The sequence below is a fragment of the Microcebus murinus genome, chromosome 16 (assembly GCF_040939455.1).
Source record: "Microcebus murinus isolate Inina chromosome 16, M.murinus_Inina_mat1.0, whole genome shotgun sequence".
Classification (NCBI taxonomy): Eukaryota; Metazoa; Chordata; class Mammalia; order Primates; family Cheirogaleidae; genus Microcebus; species Microcebus murinus.
In genome coordinates, this window is record NC_134119.1 from 67,553,027 (window position 1) to 67,572,931 (window position 19,905).

General features: G+C 53.9%; 2 protein-coding genes and 1 long non-coding RNA gene across 5 annotated transcripts; 2 read left to right on the plus strand and 1 right to left on the minus strand.

Annotated features, from left to right (window-relative positions):
- The first annotated feature begins 937 nt into the window (after positions 1 to 937).
- FTL (ferritin light chain) lies at positions 938 to 2,505 on the plus strand. Its single transcript, XM_012754130.3, has 4 exons — positions 938 to 1,286; positions 1,446 to 1,592; positions 1,941 to 2,066; positions 2,195 to 2,505. The coding sequence occupies exons 1-4, from the start codon at positions 1,185 to 1,187 to the stop codon at positions 2,345 to 2,347; spliced, it is 528 nt and encodes a 175-aa protein (XP_012609584.2). The 5' UTR covers positions 938 to 1,184; the 3' UTR covers positions 2,348 to 2,505.
- Positions 2,361 to 19,572, minus strand: GYS1 (glycogen synthase 1). 3 transcript variants are annotated; one of them, XM_012754266.2, is made up of 16 exons: positions 19,128 to 19,570; positions 17,506 to 17,687; positions 15,772 to 15,963; positions 14,763 to 14,948; positions 14,375 to 14,519; positions 12,651 to 12,768; positions 12,199 to 12,319; positions 11,791 to 11,897; positions 10,546 to 10,605; positions 10,376 to 10,454; positions 8,734 to 8,847; positions 8,328 to 8,454; positions 6,636 to 6,731; positions 6,311 to 6,474; positions 5,742 to 5,822; positions 2,361 to 5,566 (listed from the first exon to the last, which is right to left on the minus strand). In XM_012754266.2, exons 1-16 carry the CDS (start codon positions 19,243 to 19,245, stop codon positions 5,249 to 5,251), a joined length of 2,208 nt encoding a protein of 735 aa, XP_012609720.1. In that variant the 5' UTR covers positions 19,246 to 19,570; the 3' UTR covers positions 2,361 to 5,248. The 3 variants fall into 3 exon arrangements, with proteins under 3 accessions (XP_012609720.1, XP_012609723.1, XP_012609722.1); XM_012754269.2 differs by lacking the exon at positions 17,506 to 17,687 and having other exon boundaries at positions 19,128 to 19,572; XM_012754268.2 differs by lacking the exons at positions 17,506 to 17,687; positions 19,128 to 19,570 and adding an exon at positions 16,067 to 17,403.
- LOC142861104 (uncharacterized) lies at positions 6,469 to 12,878 on the plus strand. The gene is made up of 2 exons (XR_012912479.1): positions 6,469 to 6,690; positions 10,117 to 12,878. It is a non-coding gene; the product is annotated as an uncharacterized LOC142861104 (long non-coding RNA).
- Positions 19,573 to 19,905: the final 333 nt, after the last annotated feature.

A 19,905-nucleotide genomic window follows, 5' to 3' on the forward strand; every position in this document is an offset into this window, starting at 1 on the left:
TCTCCAGCGTCTCTTCAGTTGCCTCCTAACTCTAAACAGGCCCCAGGAAATGCAGTCCCAGAAAGAGACCTCAAAGCTCTAGATAAATCATTTCATTCCTCCTCATCTCTGCTCCCAGAAAAATACTGAGCCCCCTCAAAGAGCTCCAACGTATTCCCAAAGGCCCAGCCAATCTCTGGAGACTTCAAAGGGCTGTCCAGGGTTCTACTAGCTGCCCTACCTCTTAAAATGTCCCTACTAAATTTCCAAAAACAATGCCCCCCATGAACCCCAAGGCTCAAAACTACCTTTTCCATCTTGCAGATCACCTCAAGGGCCTAACGATCTCCCAGGGGAGGGCTCCAGAAAAATATGGATTTTCCATCATAAAATCTCACATCTGTGTAAACCCCAGGGCTCCAGTCTCCCTTCCCCTAATCCCCCAAAGAGATCCCCAGGGTTCCAGAAATACCATCTCACAGTCTTCCAAACTTAACAATGATCCAGAGACATCTCGCAGAGCAAACCCCAGGCGACTGGAGGTCTTCTCCACATCTCTGAGATACCCCCCCACGCCCCCAACACACATCCAAGGCTCCAGGAAAATCCATGCTCTCAGAATTTACAACCCTATAATCTTACTTTCCTGAGACATCCCCAGTCCCCAGGGTCATCACTTCCCAGGGTTCTCAGTAGTCCCATAAATTTCTCACCTCCTAGAGAGAATCCCCCCCACCCCAAACCCTGGACTTTCCACCATCGGCCCAGGAGCCCCATTCCACATTTCGTAACAGCCTCGAGCTCCAGGCGCGTGACTTCCCCACTTTGGGGTAGGGGGGCTGAGACTCGTATCTACCCGGGATTGGTCAGACACAGCCTTCGGGCCTCGCCTCCCCCCACCGCTGATTCGCCGACCGCTCGTCCAGAACGCCCCGCCCCAGAGGGTCAGCGCACTATAAAAGCAGCCGCCGCTGTTTCATCGCTCGCAGAGGGTTGGGTGGTCTCGTGGCTCTGTCTCTTGCTTCAACAGTGTTTGGACGGAACAGACCCGAGGACTCCCTTTTTTCCAGCCTCCGACTGCTTTCTGATCGCCTCTCCACTTGCAATCTCCGGGACCAAGATCTCCGGACCTCTCTCTGCCATCTCCTGCTGCTGGAGCCAGCTAACACCTCTTTTTGTGGTTAGCGTCTTACTGCCGAGCAACCATGAGCTCCCAAATTCGTCAGAATTATTCCACCGAGGTGGAGGCAGCCGTCAACCGCCTGGTCAATTTGCATCTGCGGGCCTCCTACACCTACCTCTCTCTGGTGAGTCCCTAGGACGCCCGAGGCCCAAGATCCCCCTGTTGCGCAGCTCCGGCCCTCTGCGCAGGCGCGGCTTTCTTTGTCCAGCCGAGGATCAGGGCGGAGTCCGCACGCCTGGCCTAGCCTCCCGCTAACCATTGTTCTCTCCGTCGGTTCCCGCAGGGCTACTATTTCGATCGCGACGATGTGGCTCTGGAAGGCGTGGGCCACTTTTTCCGCGAATTGGCTGATGAGAAGCGCGAGGGTGCCGAGCGTCTCTTGAAGATGCAAAACCAGCGTGGCGGGCGCGCTCTCTTCCAGGACGTGCAGGTCAATAGCGTGAGGGTAGCGGACTACACATCCCAGCAGGCCGTGCGCGCGAGGTGCCTTCTCCTAAGCCGCTTAGGTGTCGCCTAGGCTTCTGGGAGATCGAGTTCGGTCGTGTGCAGGTTATTATGGCTGGAAATGGAGGCGCAAGTACTGCTCCTAGCTTGAGGCTGTCCAGACCGCTGCTTGTTGTCCTGGAACGTGTGGTTGTAGGAGACAGGGAATTGGGGGCAGAGGGGCAGTGGTAAGCATAAGCTCACGCACTAACCCTGATCCCCCGACCACTGCTGGGAAATGACATTTTAGTCCTTTGGAGGGCTTGTGTTCTGAGCTTTTTTATCTTGTGTATAGAAGCCATCTCAAGATGAGTGGGGTACCACCCAGGACGCAATGCAAGCCGCCATGGCCCTGGAGAAGAGCCTGAACCAGGCTCTTCTGGATCTTCATGCTCTGGGTTCTACCCGCACGGACCCCCATGTAAGTACTCACTTCATCCATGGCTACCCATCTGAGCCTTTCTACTCATCTGTCAGATAGTTACAAGTGGCAGCTTTGCCTCTCTTTTCCAAAGTCCGGATTTCTAATTTCTCTTCTCTCTCTCTCAGCTCTGTGACTTCCTGGAGAATCACTTCCTAGATGAGGAAGTGAAACTCATCAAGAAGATGGGCGACCACCTGACCAACCTCCGCAGGCTGGCCGGCCCCCAGGCTGGGCTGGGCGAGTATCTCTTCGAAAGGCTCACTCTCAAGCACGACTAGGAGGTTGCCAAGCCCAGCGACCACTGAAGAGCCCCTCTCAAAGTATCAAGGCTTCTGCCTGAGCTTCTCCCTCCAGCCACTAGGCAGCTTTTTAACCACCCTGGAGTCCTCTTCCAAGCCTTGGACCAAATGGAAATAAAGCTTTTTGCAGCATCTGGTTGGTGATTTTGTATGTGGTGTGGAAAGTGAGGTGCAATCTATTTTCATAAGAATTCTGGGTGAGCTGGGATAGCAGAGAAAGAGGAGATGCCCCCATCTCCCATTTTCTTACCGGTTATAAGGCAAGATCCTACCTGTAGGGTGTGAAGTTGAGGGTTCTCTGTTTGCTGGCTGTTAACTGACCTCCCCACATGGTAGAGTCAGACTCCAGGGAGTTGAATTTAGTAAAACCTGGGGTTGGCAGCTAGAAGCAGATACTATTAGATTTCAGTAACCAGAAACAGTCCTGTTTAAGGAGTACGGGGCCAGGCATTGTGCCAAGCTCCGGAAGTACTGTCTCTGCCTCAATTCTGGGAGGCAAGTAGAATTATTAGCCCCTTTATATGGGCAAATGGAGGCTATTACTATGCAATTTGGTTGGCAAATAGAAGGCACATACTTGGGTCCAACCTGCTCCAAAGGCTACGCCTTTAGTTCAGAGATCATGGCCTGTATGGCAGTCCCTATGCAGGACACACAGCGTACACTGTGAGGAATTATCACATGAAATTTAGGGCCAAATGCTCCAAATGGGCACTGAAGAATCTTAAAAAAGGCCTTAGGCATCTGCTGGGTCCAAACTATAAAATAGGAGTCAGTTCTGACCCCCTCCGCCTTCCAGTAGAAGAGGAATCTAAGTAGGGGCTGAATATGATTCTTTTGTCACCTCAGCACTGTGCCCTTCCTCTCATCACACTTTGATGGCTACTCACAATTTGGGGGCAGGGAGAGGGTGGTCTGTGTCACACACTGGCCAACAGGAAAGATTAATCACACCCCCAAATCCAAACAATTCAGAGCTTTCTATTTCCCTGAGTAGTTACTGGTTCAGAGTTGCACATACAGCCCAGTGAAGATTTGAACTAAATGGATAACGATTTTTCCTAAAAGAGCCATTCAGAGGACAGAGACGGAGACCACAGAATCCTGGACACATGCCTTAAACTGGTGCTGTCCATCTATGTCCAGTAGGGTAGCTATGAACCATCTGTGGCCACTGAACGCTTGTATGTAGCTGTCCTATAGATCATCCTAGTCACGTAGCTCCTTCATGCCAAAGATCATGTGAGCCAAGTTGAGGGTTTTTTTTTGTTTTTGAGACAGAGTCTTGCTTTGTTGCCCAGGCTAGAGTGAGTGCCCTGGCGTCAGCCTAGCTCACAGCAACCTCAATCTCCTGGGCTCAAGCAATCCTGCTGCCTCAGCCTCCCAAGTAGCTGGGACTACAGGCATGCACCACCATGCCCGGCTAACTTTTTCTATATATATTAGTTGGCCAATTAATTTCTTTCTATTTATAGTAGAGATGGGGGTCTTGCTCTTGCTGGTTTTGAACTCCTGACCTCAAGCAGTCCTCCTGCCTTGGCCTCCCAGAGTGCTAGGATTACAGGCGTGAGCCACTGCACCTGGCCTAAAGTTGAGGTATCTTATGTGAACACTGGGATTTCAGAACAGCAATGCAGCCTCGCCAGAATAGCAGGATGAGCAAAGGGACCAGGGAGTGGGCAGGGTTGGAGGGGTCGGGAACAAGGCCCCGCAAGTGCTCATGTCTGACCACACCTAGGATTCTTAAATATAGATGTATTTTTTTCATCTCTGGACACACTCCAATCACACCTCTTCTGGCCTCCCCTTCCCAACTGCAAACCAAGCAGTGCACCAGACAGCACAGCACACACGAGGGGGCCCCTCTCTTTCACAGAAGCTGGGGGCAGAGCACAGCTTGGCGATGGAAGAGCCTCGAGGTACACGTGAACCCAGTGGGATCAGGAGAAAGGGACCAGTATGCAGCAAAGTGGTAAGGTTCCAGGTTCAGTAGCCGAGACCTAGAGCCTAGTGGTTTCACAGTGGGCTGGGCAGTGGGGGAGAGTAGGGGTGGGGGTGGACAGCCAGTTCTGTCTCAGTAGGATTTCCTGGAGGGCACAGAAGGAGTCTCTCAAGATATGGAGGAGAGCTCAGACTCAGGGAAGGAGGAGGAGGGTCTGGTCCAGAAAAGGCCAGAAAGGTGTCTACACCAAGACTTGCATGTTCTCCAGAAGGGAAGAGGAGCCAAGTGGTTCTGCCACCCCTGGTGTGGCCAAAATGTGGGGCACGGCAGGAGGACAGGTGGAGGGGTCTGTCAGGCAGAGCCAGACAAGCCAGGGAGGGCTGCCATGAGCCTATCCTGGAGCCCAAGTTATGGAGTTGAAATGGAGGACCGTCTGCATTCAGTTATCTTAAGGCCCTGAAAGTGCCCTGGCTCTGCACTTGATTGTCCCATTGGCAGGGACACCATATGGTTTGTAGCACCTGGTGGCCCCCAGGCCAGGCCTGAGCACTAAGTGCTTTATATGCTGCAGAATTTGCAAGCCACAGAGGGCTGCAGGAGCCTTAGCCTGAAAGCACCCGGCCAGGTTTCCTAAAACCTCAGGCACCACTGCAGAGTAATGGCAGATTGCTGGCTTCCGGGATGCAGTCCAGGCCTGGGGGACTCCAGGGCACAGAATATACATTCTGGACCAGAGAAAGGCACAGCGTTGTGGATTCTGGAGTGTGGGGACTCCAAGAGCGGAGCTGGAGGGCTGGAGTGTATGGCAGACTGGGTGGGGCCGTGGGCGACACCGAGTGTGGCTTCCACTCAGGATCTGGAGTGGAGCTTGGGAACAGCCTTTCTGTACCCACCCTCTGGCGGGAGGCACGAAAGGCTAGGAGTGTGGGGCGGAGGACTTAGTTGCGCTCCTCGCCCAGGGAGCTGGCAGGGCTGAGGGGGTCGCTGGGGGTGCTGAGCGAGCTGGAGGGCGCAGTGTCCACCGAGTTGCGCTTGCTCCCGCTGTTGGAAGAGGCACAGGAGGCACGGCGCGGCCACTCGGGGGCGCGGATGTTGCGCCGGTCCTTGGCAGCCTCCTCATCCTCATCGTAGCGCTCTTCCTCCGGCAGCCCGTTGCGGGGCTCCTCATCATCCTCGCTCTCGTGCGGGCTGGAGTGTCGTGACAGCGAGGGCGACGGTGGCACCGAGGCCGGCCGTGGGTAGCGGTAGCCCTGGGTCTGCATACGGGGGTGTGGACACAAACCACAAGGTGAGCAGAGACCCTTACAGCCCTGCCCTGGCGCCCAGCCGCCTCGAGGCCTTCGCCTTCCAGCAGGGACCCCCACCCCAGCCCACCCCAGCCCACCCCAGCCCTTTAGCTCCTGGCCCAGCTGAGATCTGGAGTCCACTCACCGCATCCGCCTGGTTGGGCTCGTAGGTGAAGTAATCTGGAAAGGCCTTGGCCAGCGCCATGTGGCGGGCGGACATGTAGTACTTGGGGAAAGGAGGGGAGGGGCGTCAGGGGTGAGGGAGCGGACCCCGCCTCCAGGCCGATGGTGGGGGTGGTGAACCCTGGCCACACCTTTTATGCAGATGAGCACACTGCTGTACCTTTCAGCCTGCCCCTATGCAAATGTCCATCTTTCTACTCCACCCCTTATGTAGATAAACAGAACCTGAATGGACAGTCTCCGAGCCACGCCTCATAACAGGATCGGAATTCTCACTTCAGGTACCCTTTGGCCACACCCCTATGCAAATGATAGGAAATCCAGACCTACGTGCTTCCAGGGGAAGTTGGTGCATTTCTTAGAGGCGCAGCAACTTTTACAAGTAGGAGGAGACCCTGCCTCCTGAGCCAGCACTTTGAGGCTGATTCAGCAGCAGAAGGGGAAGGAGGGGGAAGGGAGAAAGGAGGAAGGGAGAAAGGGGGAGGGGGAGGGGGAAGGGGAGTGGGGGAGGGGGTTGGGGGGAGGTCATACCCGGCCTAGGTATTTCCAGTCCAGAAGGTCGGAGAGGCGCTCGGTGCGATTCCGTTGGATGATGCGCTGCCGCCGGCTCTGCTGGCAGAAGCTGTAGAGGAAGGAGGTGAGCTGCGAGCAGGAATCATCCAGGCTGCGGAACCGCCGGTCCAGAATGTAGATGCCTGCAGAAGCCAGGACCGGGGTTCAGAAAACGGTCTGCGGAGACCTTCCTCCTCCCCCAGGAGCCCAAGAGCCCACCCTCTACTCTCCTGTCTGCGCTCCTTGGCACCCAGAAGTCCACGCCCCTCCTCCCCAGGACGCCCTCAGGGGCCCGGGCGCTGACCGTAAGCGGAGGGGTCTGCGATGTGCTCCTCCATGAAGCAACCGAAGCCGGAGAGGTTGGTGGAGATACTGGGGATGCCCATAACTGTGCACTCGGCTGCGGGAAGGCACGAGAAAGATCCACTTAGTTCCCCATCTCTCCTGCCTTCCTAATCGCAATGAAAGCCCCAATAGCGCCCTCTACGGGCGCTGCGCTCAGCAAGTCACTGAGCCGGCATAGCCGTGCTGTTCATTGGACCATTATTTTCTGTATTTCTCAGAGGGGAAGCTAAGAGGTTCGGAAAAGAGAAGGGAATTCACCCTTGCCCCAAGGACTCAGGATGCAGAAATGTCTACAGTTGGGGGATAAGGATACTAATTTATTGAGCATCCCAGCGTCCATCATTTTACTTAATCCTCACAATCTGTAGATTGGACAAGGTCCATCATAACCTGTAAGATACTTTCATGCCAAAACCGTACTGTTTTGGTTATCACAGTGTCATAGTCTGTTTCGATGGGTGGTAAGAAAAGGCCTCTCATTTTTAGTGTTCCTGTGTACAGAATACCTACTATGACTTGTTTAATACTTTAAACAACCTTGAGAAATGGTTGAAGACATTTATAGCTGTTTATTTTGTTTTGTTTTGAGATGAGACCTCTTTATGTTGCCCAGGCTGGTCTCAAACTCCTGGGCTCAAATGATCCACCACCCTCAGCCTCCTGAGTAACTGGGATTACAGGTGTGCACCTGCCTCTTATAAGTGTTCCCAAAAAAACCTCTGTAAGCTGCAAAAGTAGGCACTAAATATAACAAGGCCTACAAGAAAAAGAGAGCTGGGGCTGACCACACAAAACCTATGCACCACTGTAACCACAGCAGAGCATAACTGGCTAAACTCCTAATTATCATGTGAGCACAGTTTAAAAGATGTGTTAAATTACTAATGCATTAGGAAAGATGGCATTTATTTGGCTTTAAAAACACTGGCCAAAGAGCCAGCACAAGGCCCGGTGCAGTGGCTCACACCTGTAATCCTAGCACTCTGGGAGGCCAAGGGAGGAGGATCGCTCAAGGTCAGGAGTTCAAAACCAGCCTGAGCAAGAGCAAGACCTCATCTCTACTAAAAATAGAAAAATTAATTGGCTAACTAAAAATATATACAAAAAATTAGCCAGGCATGGTGGCGCATGCCTGTAGTCCCAGCTACTCAGGAGGCTGAGGCAGTAGCATTGCTTGATCCTAGGAGTTTGAGGTTGCTGTGAGCTAGCTAGGCTGATGCCGTGGCACTCAAGCCTGGGCCACAGAGTGAGACTCTGACTGAAAAAAAAAAAAAAAAAAAAGAACCAGCACAAGGAAGGCAGAGTTGCTGGGCAACAGGGCCAGCGTGGGAGGGAGGGAACTTTGCCACACTTAGTTGTGTAGGTGAATTGTGCATTCTGTTGCTTTATTTGGGGGGCCAAAGATCAGCGAATTGGGGGAAATCAGTGTGAACTGTGACATCCACTTCACACTGACATCAGTCCTGTAGTTTCGCATTACACAAACTTCAGTCCACAAAAATGTGTGCTGTAGTGGAATAGACCATTACCACGGTCCTTGTTTTGCAAAGAAGGAAACTGGGGCTTGAAGAAGGCCAGTGCCTTGCCCCAGGATCATGCTAGATCTGACTAGGATCCCATGACCATGCTGTCCCCTACCCGCTACACTCACCCGGTGTGTAGCCCCAAGGCTCATAGTAGGAGGGGAAGACCCCAAGGTGGCAGCCACGGACAAACTCCTCATAGTCCACAGGGAGCAGGGGGCTTGTGGAGGAGAGGAACTCCGGGTGGAAAATCACCTGGCAGTGAAAAAGAAGGGCTCAGCCTGAGCCCCTTATTTAGCTAACCCCTGAGATCCCAGAACGGCCCAGAGAGGGTGAAAAACTTGTCTAACGTCACACAGCAAGGAGGCAGCAGGACAAAGAATTAAACCCAAGTCTGTTTACCGCAGAAACCAGGGTTCTTTCTAAACATAGCAATGCGTCTGATAGAAACTAGGGGAGAATGGGGAGTGTGAGGCCCAGGGTCCAGCCCCCTCCGTCTGCCATGCCCACCTCACCCCGGGCCGGTGTCCTTACCTTCACCCGGTCGGCACTGCTATTGAAGAGACCGATTCGGCGGATGGTGGTCAGGATGGGGTCGGAGGAGTCGTCCAGCATGTTGTGGGTGCACACAGGAGGGAAAGACTGCCGCTGTAGAGGCCACAAGTGGAGTGGTGGTGAGGGGGTCAGGGAAGGGACAGTGGGCTCCCTGCTTGCCTGTGAGCCATGCTGGCCCCAGGCGATCCAAGGAGACTACAATTCCAACAAGCCTTTGGGGCAACCAACACACCCAAGAGATTACCAGGAGTTGTGGATTCCCACTTGCCTCTATCTGAAAAGGTTTTCTTTCCCTTAACCCCCATGAGCCTAAAAGAACTACAATTCCCAGTAGTCTTAGAGGAAGAACCCATGTGGACCTGCCCCAGGAACCATGGGGAGTTGTAGCTATCTTGTTCTGTAGTCTTGGCTCTGTCATTAAAGAAATCCAAAGGAACTCTAACTGTACCCAGTCAATGGGGGCGGAGACTATGCCAACATGACAGCAAGCTTCAGGGGCTGCTGGGAGTTGTAGTCATAGTTTTCTTGTGAAAATTCACCTACACCCCTAGTAGAGGCCCAAAGAAACCACAATTCCCAAGAGCCACTGGAGCAAGCAAGATTCTTAGAAGAGCTAGTGTGATAGGAAACCCTGGAGGCTGCTGGGATGTATAGTCCTTTGCAACTGCTCCTTCATTGCTCATTAAAGGTTCTACTCACTTTCAATCTGATTACAGGGACCCAGGAAACTACAACTCCCAGCAGCCATCTGGCAGGAACATGCACAATGAGGTGGGCTGCCTTAGGGACTATTGGAAATCATAGTTTGGCTAAAAGCAGTTCATGCCTTGTTTGTACAACTTAGATGTCTAGGTTTCCCCTCCCCAGGAAATGGCTCACCGACCCTGACCCCAGGTACCAAAGTTCCTTGACCCAGGCAATGAAAGAACTCTAACTCCCAGAAGCCTTCTGGACAAGTGAAGAGTCAATGGAGCACAAAGCCCAGTAGCTGCTGGGAGTTGTAGTTCTCATTTTGGAACAGCCAATTTTTTTCTAAGGTTTCCCATCCACTGAATTCCCTCAACCTCCTAAATAACCGAGAATTCCTGGGGGGTGTTCGTGCACTTAAGACACAGCCAGTGCGATAAGAAACAGCGGCTGCTAAGAGTTTGCAATGTTCTCTGGGGACTGCTAGGCACCTTAGCTGACCTCCTGACTCCATCCCTAAAGTGGCTCAGCAAAACCATCATTCCCGGCAGTCTCTGGGGCAGAGGTGGGGCCCAGATGCAGCAAGGCTCAAGGAAAGCTGAGAGTTATAATTCTCCTTTTGTGGCTGTCTTGACTTTCTAAATTTCCCTTTTACCCTTCGTTCATTGATTCCAGAGTCTCAAAGAAACCACAACTCTCAGCAGCCCCTGTGGTATCATAAGCCACAAAATACAGCCTGCCCTAAGTGCTTCTGGGAACTGAAATTCTGCCAGTCAGCTCACAGCCTTCGGTGGACCTGAGAATCGATCCCTCTGTAAAGGGCAGCCCAAGAAAGCAGAACTTCCAGCAATCTCTGGGGTTGGAGCTAGCAGGGTGAGCTGCCGTTGGGGCTACTGCGAACTGTCACTTCTCTGCACAGGGATCCAGACCATACCTGTGTGGCAAAAATGGCTCTCTTCATCATAGTGAAGTCTTCCTTGTCCAGCATCTTATTCATATCTGGGAGGCTGCCTCTGTAAGGCGAGCGGGGACATGCGATTGGGAATGGGGTAAGGACAGAGATTAGGACCCAGGAGGCTACGGGGCTGAGAGCAGGTCACTCACACCAGTAGGGATTCATAAAGCTTCCTCCCGAACTTTTCCTTCACTGTGTTGGCTGTGTCCCTGGAACGAGCAGAGCAACAATGTCACATACACACCAGCCGCCATTTATTGTTAGGCTTTGAGGGCGGGAAGGAAACTGAGGCCCAAGCAGGTAAGCCCTGCCCTGGGGCCTCCAGGTTGGAGGATGGGGACCCCGGGAACAGGCCCTGGAAGGTTTGAGTCCCTTGTGCCTGGCATCAGCTGTGTGACCAGGGATGGGTGGCCTTCCTTCTCTGACTTCAGAGACTCATCTGTCAGACATGTATAAAAATAGAATCAACCTCAGAGGTTTACAGTGAGGACTCAATGAGGTCACGACTAAAAGTGCACAGTGCCCAGCACATAACAAGCCTTCCAGAAATGTCAGCTATTATTAGGACTTGTACCAGTGCTGGAGGTGGCAGTGGTAAGCCCCATTTTATAAGAAAGGAAAGTAAGATTCTGAGAAAGGAACATCTAGGCACACAAGCAAAGCTAGCAGAGTGCCATCCTATAGCCCCACTATCACTTCTCTGCTTACAATTCTGCCTTAGCTCCTGCCTCGTTTTCTACCCTATCTCCTTTGGAAATGCTCCTCCTTGCCATGTCTCGAACATGCCCCAGGGCCTTTGCACTTGCTGTTCCCCAGATACACACAGGGCTTGATCCTTCATCTTCTTTATTGGTCTCTGCCCAATGGTACTTTCTCAGTGTGGCCTGTCCTGACAACCTTGTCTCATATTGCTGGCCTACTTTATTTATTTATTTTTTTGCCCGAACACCGCCTATAGGATTTTCTAGACTGCAAGCTCCATGAGGAAAGAGATTTTTCTTTCTTGCTCATAGTCATGTTCCCAGGGCCTGGTACGGTGCCTGGCACATCATGGATGCTCACTGAACGTCTGATGGGTAAGGAATGAATGGGTTTTACAGATAAAGAAGTGGAGGGTCAGACAGGGGTTTGCCTAAAGTTACCAAGCCAGTGAGGGTCAGAGGTATGAGTGGAACCTTGCTGGTTTGATATCAGAGCCCTGGTCACACTTGTCCTGCCAGTGACTTCTTACTGCCCCCAAGCCGGAAGGATCCTGAGCAAGTGAACTTGCTAAGAATCAGTGGGGCAGGTTGATTGTGTTACAGATGACAAATCTGAGACTCCCGGAGAAACACTGGACCCAAAGCACACACTGGGGCTGGGACGGGCAGTGACCCGAGCCCAGGGCTGCTGACCAAAGCTGCTTGCGCACGGCTTGGCCCTTGAGGGTCTCCACGTTGAAATTGTTGGTCCGAGCCGGCATGATGAAGAAGGCCACCACTGTCTGCTCGCTGCCGTTCACCTGGGGTGGAAGCAAAGGAGGGGGGACGTCAGGATCACATGGGGGAAAAATGGGGCCACCCACCTCTTCCCAACTCCCAAGACTACTAGGACTTGTCATGCCCCTTCCTGTCAAGGACAATTATAACCCAGAGTTACTGTCCCCACTGGGACTCTGACCTTCTTTCTGGGTCTCTACAGTCTACCTGCCACACACACACACACAGAGGGTTTCCCCACCCCACCTCCCTGGGTCTCTGTCCTCCCCAGCTATGTACTGATTTTCTTGTCCTCCCTTTGTCCCCTCACGGCCCAGGTCTCACTCTGAGCAGATAGTTGAGCCGGGCCAACGCCTCCAGGAAGACATCGGCCCCCTTGTTGGAGAATTCATAGCGGCCAGCGATAAAGAAGTACAAGGTCTTATCCAAGTTGAAGTCCAGGTGCCTAAAGAAGCCACAAGGCAGGGCAAAGCCCAAGACCCTCACCTCTGGCCCTGGCCTCAGAACCATCAATCCCCGAAGCTACAGGGGCAAAGAATATCTCAGACAACACAGAGGCATCATGGGGCCTCCCAGCAGTTGTGGTTCTTTTGTCTTTAGGTGGGGATCGCAGTTAATACTCAGCCCATTGTCCTGGTGCTCAAGGAGGCTGAGCTCCCAGCTGCCCCCTCCCTCAGACCCAGGAGGCTGGGCCTCCAGGCGCCTCCTCCCTCAGACCCAGATGTTCAGGTTCCCACCTTCTCCTCTCTTAAGAACTAGGTATATGCCCCACATACCCATAAAAATGGCCCCGCACAAACTCCTGGATTCGAGCCTTGCTCTGAGCATGGAGGTTCTGGAACTCATGCATGGCAGAGAACTTCTTAATATTCAGTCCATTGGGGGTCACAATATCTGCAATTGGAGGAGAAGGTCCAGGTTTCATTTCTTCATTCAGATCACTGTGGTTGCATAAATAAATGAAGGAAAGACTCCTTTCCTTTTGCAACTTTTTTTTGTTTCAATAGCTCTCCTGTGAGCTCCCTGGTGACCCACTTACCCTGCCTTCCAGATGTCTTCTTGCCCAGTATTGCTTGCTAATGTTCACAAGCTCAACTACAAGTCTCCTCAGCTCCAGCAAATGGCTAACCAGATAGGGACCTGAGCCACGTCAGGGATTCTGGGAGTTGTATTTCTTTTGTTTCCCCTTATCCCACCCTGAGATAGGCCTCTTTCAGGTACCCAACCATTTCCTTTCCTCATAGAAATGAAAGCATAGCAATGAAAAACTACAACCCCAGGCCGGGCGCTGTGGCTCACGCCTGTAATCCTAGCTCTTGGGAGGCCGAGGTGGGCAGATTGCTCAAGGTCAGGAGTTCGAAGAGCGTCTCCTGAGCAAGAGCGAGACCCCGTCTCTACTATAAAAATAGAAAGAAATTAATTGGCCAACTGATATATATATATAAAAAATTAGCCGGGCATGGTGGCGCATGCCTGTAGTCCCAGCTACCCGGGAGGCTGAGGCAGAAGGATCACTCGAGCCCAGGAGTTTGAGGTTGCTGTGAGCTAGGCTGACGCCACGGCACTCACTCTAGCCTGGGCAACAAAGCGAGACTCTGTCTCAAAAAAAAAAAAAAAAAAAAAAAAAAAGAAAAACTACAACCCCCATCAGCTCCTAGGGCTAAGTTCCAGGAATACATGGAGGTGGCCAATGAACGGCCTTCTGGGAGTTGTAGTTCTCACTTTACACCCCTTGGGAAGGGGTGCTAAGGGCTAGGAAAAATGACTGGTTCTGTCCATACGTTTCTCAAAAATAAAGTCCACTGATCCTCTGTTCCCTTTCAGCAGACCAATATTTACATTAGCCAATCACAGAATTTTACCACTTCTGAAATTAATATCAAAAAACTACACCTCCCATAAGCCTCCAGGGCTTATAGAGCCAGGCAGTCTCATATGCAGGTCACTACCCTCCAGCCTTTGGGGAAGTGTAGTTCTCTATTCTTTGTAAAAAATTTGTACTGACAGCCCCCAACTTACGATGGTTCAACTTATGATTTTTTGACCTTACGACGGTGCGAAAGCTATCTGCATTCAGAGAAACCAAGCTTCGAATTTTGAATTTTGATCTTTTCCCAGGCTACATGAGATATTCAATACTTTATTATAAAATGGCCTTTGTATTACATGGTTTTGCCTAAATGTAGGCTAATGTAAGTGTTCTGGACATGTTTAAGACAGGCTAGACTGCTATGATGTTCAATAGGTTAGGTGTATTAAATGCATTTTCAGTTCACAACATTTGAACTTATGATGGGTTTCTCTGGACATAACTGCATCATAAGTGGAGAAGCATCTGCACTGGCTTTGGTTTCGAACTCCTGAACTCAAACGATCCGCCTGCCTCGGCCTCCCAGAGAGCTAGGATTACAGGCGTGAGCCATCGTGCCCGGCTGCACTGGCTTTGGCATAGACAGTTGCCTACCTCACTCATGTCTCGGGACCTCAGCCCAGCCCCTACCTGGTTTCCTCTTGAGTAAGTGCTGTGCCTCGATGGCAGTGATCTGGGACACAGTAGTGAAGACGTGAGCACAGTGGGCTGCCGCGCGCTCCATGCAGTAGCGGTGATAGATTTGCCTCTCACCTGCTTCCTTGTCCACGTTGAACTGGGTGGGAAGTGGGGGCAGTCAGGTTAGAAGGACTGGGGAGAAGATTGGGGGTCCAGATTCCAGGGTCCTGAGGAAGGCGGGGGCTGGCAGCAAAACTCCTGGGTCTAAGGGAGGAGAGGGGCTGGGGCCTTGGAGTCCCAGGTCCTGGAAGAAGGGGATGCTTGATCCCCTTGGCTTTCCCAGAGCTTTGGGCTGTCCTGACATACCCACAGTCCCCCATGTGCCACACTCCCAGCTCACATTCTCCAGGTTGTTGTAGAAGTCCACGGCACCAGCACACAGGTAACGCCCCAGCAGGGTGGCATGGGTGGTGAAGATGGTTGCCACGGGCAGCCGCCGGGCACGGCACAGGCAGAGCCCAACACCCGCCAACCACTCGTGGAAGTGTGCAACCACATGTGGCTTCTCCTCGCTCTGGGCCAGGAACTGTGGGACAACAGGAACAGGGCCACTGTCTTCACGTGTCATGAAAAGAATCAGCAATTCCCAATGTGGACGAGGACTCAGGGGAGAGGTAAATCTATCACCGCTACTGCAGAGCAGGTGGTGGTCCCCTGAAGCCACCCCCACAGGACAGGAAACTAACTGAGGCAGCCAAGCCAGCTGACTACATCTCCAGAGCCTGGTAGGATTGGAAAGACTAAAGTTTTAGTGTCCTCAAGTCCTGGACACAATTCCTGGAGACCCCTCATCTCAGTATCTCAGTCAACGGGAGGTCTTCTGCACCCAACAGTAGCAAAAGGACTACAACTCCCAGAATGCCCTAGGAGTAGCCAGTTCCTAAATTGTTCATCCCAGGGTATGGGAAATTAAGTTTCTTGAGCCTTTTAAAACCTAGAAGGGGTCAGAACCAGCATTCCTGGTTCTCAGGGTGGGGATCTGCAAGCATCCATCTGGGGCCCCATCTGAGAGCGTAAGTATAGCCAATCTCAGACTAGAAAACTACAAGTCCCAGAATGCCTGGGGTGAGCCTTCCTGTAGGCCCACCTCCCTTAGAGCCAAAGGCTCAGAATTCCTACAGCTGGAAGATTGGATTAAATGAAGCTGGGGTTGAGAGTTGGGGTCTCTGAGGAAAGATGAGGCTGGGTCCCTGGATGTCCTTGTCCCCAAAGGTCAGGGTAATCCTTGGATTAAATAACCTACAACTCCCAGAATGCCCTTGGAGAAGCCCATCCTGTGGCCGGGGGCTGACGGTCATTGGAGTTTCAGGCTTGAGTGGAAAGAGTCAGGGACCAGCAGTGGGACGTACCTCACCCAGGAACCAGGTGGTGAGGAAGCCGAAGAGGACAGCATCGTTGGCCTCACGGTCGTACCAGGGCACCCCGATGTTGCAGGTATCCCAGAGCTCTCCCTTCCAGCGCTCCAGGGCCCAGGCTGAGGCACCCACATCCAGGAGCACCACCAGGGGGCCCCCCTCGATCAGCCATCGCCCAAAATACACCTGGAGGGGGCCCACAGGGAGGCTCAGGGCTTCAGCCTCAGGTCTGCCAGCGCCTTGTTGGTTCTCCCATCCACAGGCAGATGTCTGGGCTTGGTTCTCTCACCATCTCTTTCTGTATCTGCTGCTGATTTCTCACCCGCTGCCTTATTTCTGTCCTTGCTGTGAGTTAGTCCCACCACAGTCTTTTTCCATCTGCTGCAACATTTTCCGCGGCCCCTGCTTAGTTTCTGCAAGCCTGACCACACCTTCTCTGTGCCCCCACTGCTTGCCTTGTTTTACCTCTGCTGCCAAATTTCTAAGACTTGCTGTCTCATTTCTACACCTGCCACATGTCTCCACTTTGCTGTTTTCCTCCCAAGATCATGGCCTTGGTTCTGGGCCTGCTGCCATGGCTCTTTGCAGTGGACAAGCAGTCACACTCCTCTCCAGCCTGGCTTTTCCCTGGCCCTGAGCCTGACTCCGGTGCCCCTCCCCCACCCAGCTGTTGTCTGCCCTTTTGCTGGTGGGGGCACTATTCTTAGGCCCCCAGCACGTGGGGAGCAGCTGCCCTGGGGTCCCTTAGGGACACACTCGGGGCCTGACTGATTCCAGACCCCACCCCAAACCAGAGGCTATGAATGAGTGAAGGAACGTCTCTTGGACCCGGGCCTGTCTGTCCCCTAGGAGGTAGCACCTCTTTTTCAGTCTTCACCCTGGGGCCCTGGGAGCCCCCTCCTCTCTTTAATACCTGGATCTGCCCATCTCAGACTCTGTCCCCTGGGGCTGTGTCCCTACCTCTCCTCTCTTCATCGATAGTCCATCTTTCTCTCTCCTAGGGCTTTCTCTCTGAGACATCTGGTGGCCCCTCCTCTGTACCGAGAGCCTGTCTGTCTCCCTATTGCCCTAGCCCCTGGCTCCATCCATCCCTGTCCCTGTGTCTGCCTGTCTCCCTCACTCTCCAGGCTTGGCTGTTTATAGTGATGGTGATGATGGTCGTAATAATAACACTGACGATAATAGCTCCCACAGTGCTCACTTCATGCCAAGAACTGTGCTAAACATGTTATTCTTATTAAGTATTTCATCCTCCCAGCAGCCCTATAAGGTAGATGCTATTAGAATGTTTATTAGTCAAGGTCATATGGGCAGCAGGTGGAAAGGCAGAATTTGGCTGCAGAATCCTGCTCCAGTGCGCATGCCCGACCCCACGCCCCCTCCCCTGGGCTCTGCCTGGCCGACTGGCTTTCCATCTAGCTCTTTTTCTCTCTCTGGGTCTGAGAATCTTGGCCTTTTGGATTTATCTCTTGGTCTGTTTTGTACCTGTCATCTGTCTCTCCATTCACCAATGTCTAGGATCTACCTGCCCACTTCATGGGCCCTGCATCTGTCTGAGTGTCCTGTCACTCTCCCTCCTCAATGTCTGCCCAGGAAAGTGCCATCCCATGTCTGTCCATGCCTCCCTCTCTCTGTAGGGCCGCCCACCCCCTGCCCCTTCTCCATCTGCTGCCCCCACCCTCATGGTGGGCCGTCTGCCTCCCTGCCCTCCGCTGGGCCATGTCCCACCTTGCAGCCCTTGCTGTTCATGGAGTCCAGCGTCCTCTTCAGGGCCGGGGTGGGGGCCTCAAGCAGTTCCACCTGGGTCCTCACGCCCTGCTCCGTGTACGGTCCCACCAGGTAGTAGTTGTCGCCCCACTCATCTCCTGTCACCTTGGCCTTCGTCTGCAGCACCGTGTAGATGCCGCCCACTGTGGGTCCAAACGTGTGAGGGCAGGTCTGGGACCTGGGAGGGGGTGGGAGCTGTCGGGGGCACTGGGGCCCCAGACCCTTGGCTCAGGGGGAAGAGGGGGTCGGGAGCCCATTCTTTGGAGTAGGGGGTTGGCAGCTTGGGGGCTGGCCTCCTGGATCTAAGGGGGGGGCTGGGGTCAGGACCCTGAGGGAGGGAGAGCTCAGGCCAGACTCCTGGGTGTGAGAGGAGGGGCTGGGGGCTGGACTCCTGGGGCTGAGGCCCCAAGGATGGCAGAGCTGGACTCCCAGCTTCCAGGAGCTGGGTTTAAATCTCAGTCAGGCTCCAGGACACGGTGGGGGAGATCCCTCTTCATGGCCTATCAGCTTCTCACAGTTGCCCAAGAGGAGCCTGAACCGTCATTCCCTCCAGGGACCCTGTGACCTGTCTCCCAGTGTTCTCTCCCCGACTAGGGACACGGGAGTATGGGGCCCTTCCTCTTCCAGGATCCCACTCCAATCCCAGGACTCTGGGCCCCCAGCCTCCGAGCCTCCTGGAGCCTGGGCCCTGGCAGTACATGGCTCCATGTTCAAGGGCCCCCCTCAGGCTGTGGGACCCAGTCCCTTTCTCCCATAAGACCCAGCAAAGCAACCCCCCCAGCCCTAGCTCTTCAGAGGAGTGGGACAACCTAGCTCCTGACTCCCAGCCCCAGCCTTCTCCAAAGCCAGAACCTGGGGCTCTTTGAAGCCCAGGACACAGAAATGCAGGCTCCCAGCCACTCCCATCCCAGGGCCCAGCCCCTGACCAACTTAGGACTTCCCAGGCTTCCCCCATCCCAGTACGCATGTGTCCCAGGCCACAGGAGCCTCTACTCCTAGGAACCGAGAGCAAGGCCTTCAGCTCCTTCAAAGCCTACACATTCGGGCCCCAACTCTCTCCACTCTAGGACCTAAGAATTAGGGTCTCCAGCCCCCTCCCATCTTTACTGCCAGGCAACCAGGTCTCCAGATTCTCCCTCCACTCTCCCAAATCTGCATTTATATCCCCTAGACCACTTCTCCCAGTACCATGGGTCTGAAACCCCAGCAGCTTCCCCAGGTTTGCACACATAAGTCCCATCTCCCTCCCCCCCCAGCCCCTTCCCTGTTCAGGACCCGGGTATCTGATCTCTCAGAAGCCTCCCTCCATCCTCCAGGACCTAGGAATTAGCGCCCTTTCCCTTAGGACCCAGGACCAGGGCTTCCAGCCTCCTTTCATCTTAAGTTAAGCGAATCATCCCTCTCCGTCCACCAGGGCCTAGGAGACATACCCTAGCCCCTCTACAAGGACATAGGAGTCATAGGCTCCTTGCCCAGGACCCAAGGGTTCCCCATGTAGCCCCGTCCTCCTACAACTCTAAGTTCCAGGCCCCTATCCCCGACTGCCCTTCTCGTCAAGGGCCCCGGATGCCTGACGTACTCACCCTTGTTGGCCACCTCCCAGGCCACCTCGAAGAGCACAGTGTTCTCCAGGTCGAACTCATCCTCCCAATCCTCCAGTCCTGGCAGGGAGGACATGGACAAAGTACGGCTTAGAGGCATGGCTGGCGAGGGAAGGGGGCTTCAGGGGCCTCAGGTGGGGACTCCGGAGGCGTCCGGGGAATGCACCAGGCAAGGAGCGGGGCTGGGTTGCTGGTGCCCGACGGGAAGCTTGCAACGCGCTCAGCTTCCTATTGCACGACCGCACCCCCGCCCGGGAGCGAGTTCGGACCTAGGCAGGAGGCGGCCGCAGCGTCACTGAGCCCAGCGGCGTCCCTGCAGTAAAACCTTGTGGCCGCCAGGAGGCGGTGCCCGCCCCCCAGCCAGCGCCATTGGTCTGCACCCGGGGGCAGGGGCCTCAGCGTCTCCTCATTGGTGGAGAGAGTCGGGGTCTCTGAGTCCTGCCACCTTCTAGTCAGTCGGCGAAACTCCAGGGGGCGGGGCTTGTGGCTGCGCTGAACAGAAGGGATAGGCTCTTAGCTCTGTCAATCTGAAGCTGGAGGCCCCAGAGTCAGGAGGAGGAGGGTGTGATACAGAGGAAAGGAGCGTGGAGGACGTGTGGTAGCTCAAAGGAGGGTTAAGAATTTTGCAATCGGCCTCAACAAGGAGGGGCTGGGTAAAAGGAGGAGGAGCCAGGAGGCGGTGGGAACAGACCCCGAACACCCGTCTTACAGCTCAGCCCCACCGGATGGGCAGGGCCTAAAAAGTAACGCCACGCCCCCC

Excerpts from the sequence above, each read along its gene's own strand:
- GYS1 (XM_012754266.2), bottom strand. The coding sequence starts at position 19,245 with ATGCCTCTAAGCCGTACTTTGTCCATGTCCTCCCTGCCAGGACTGGAG. Across the intron at positions 14,949-15,771 it reads CCACCTGGTTCCTGGGTGAG|TTCCTGGCCCAGAGCGAGGA; the intron begins GTACGTCCCACT and ends GTTGTCCCACAG. Across the intron at positions 5,567-5,741 it reads AGCCCAACCAGGCGGATGCG|ACCCAGGGCTACCGCTACCC; the intron begins GTGAGTGGACTC and ends CCCCGTATGCAG.
- FTL (XM_012754130.3), top strand. The coding sequence starts at position 1,185 with ATGAGCTCCCAAATTCGTCAGAATTATTCCACCGAGGTGGAGGCAGCC. Across the intron at positions 1,287-1,445 it reads CCTACACCTACCTCTCTCTG|GGCTACTATTTCGATCGCGA; the intron begins GTGAGTCCCTAG and ends CGGTTCCCGCAG. Across the intron at positions 2,067-2,194 it reads CTACCCGCACGGACCCCCAT|CTCTGTGACTTCCTGGAGAA; the intron begins GTAAGTACTCAC and ends TCTCTCTCTCAG.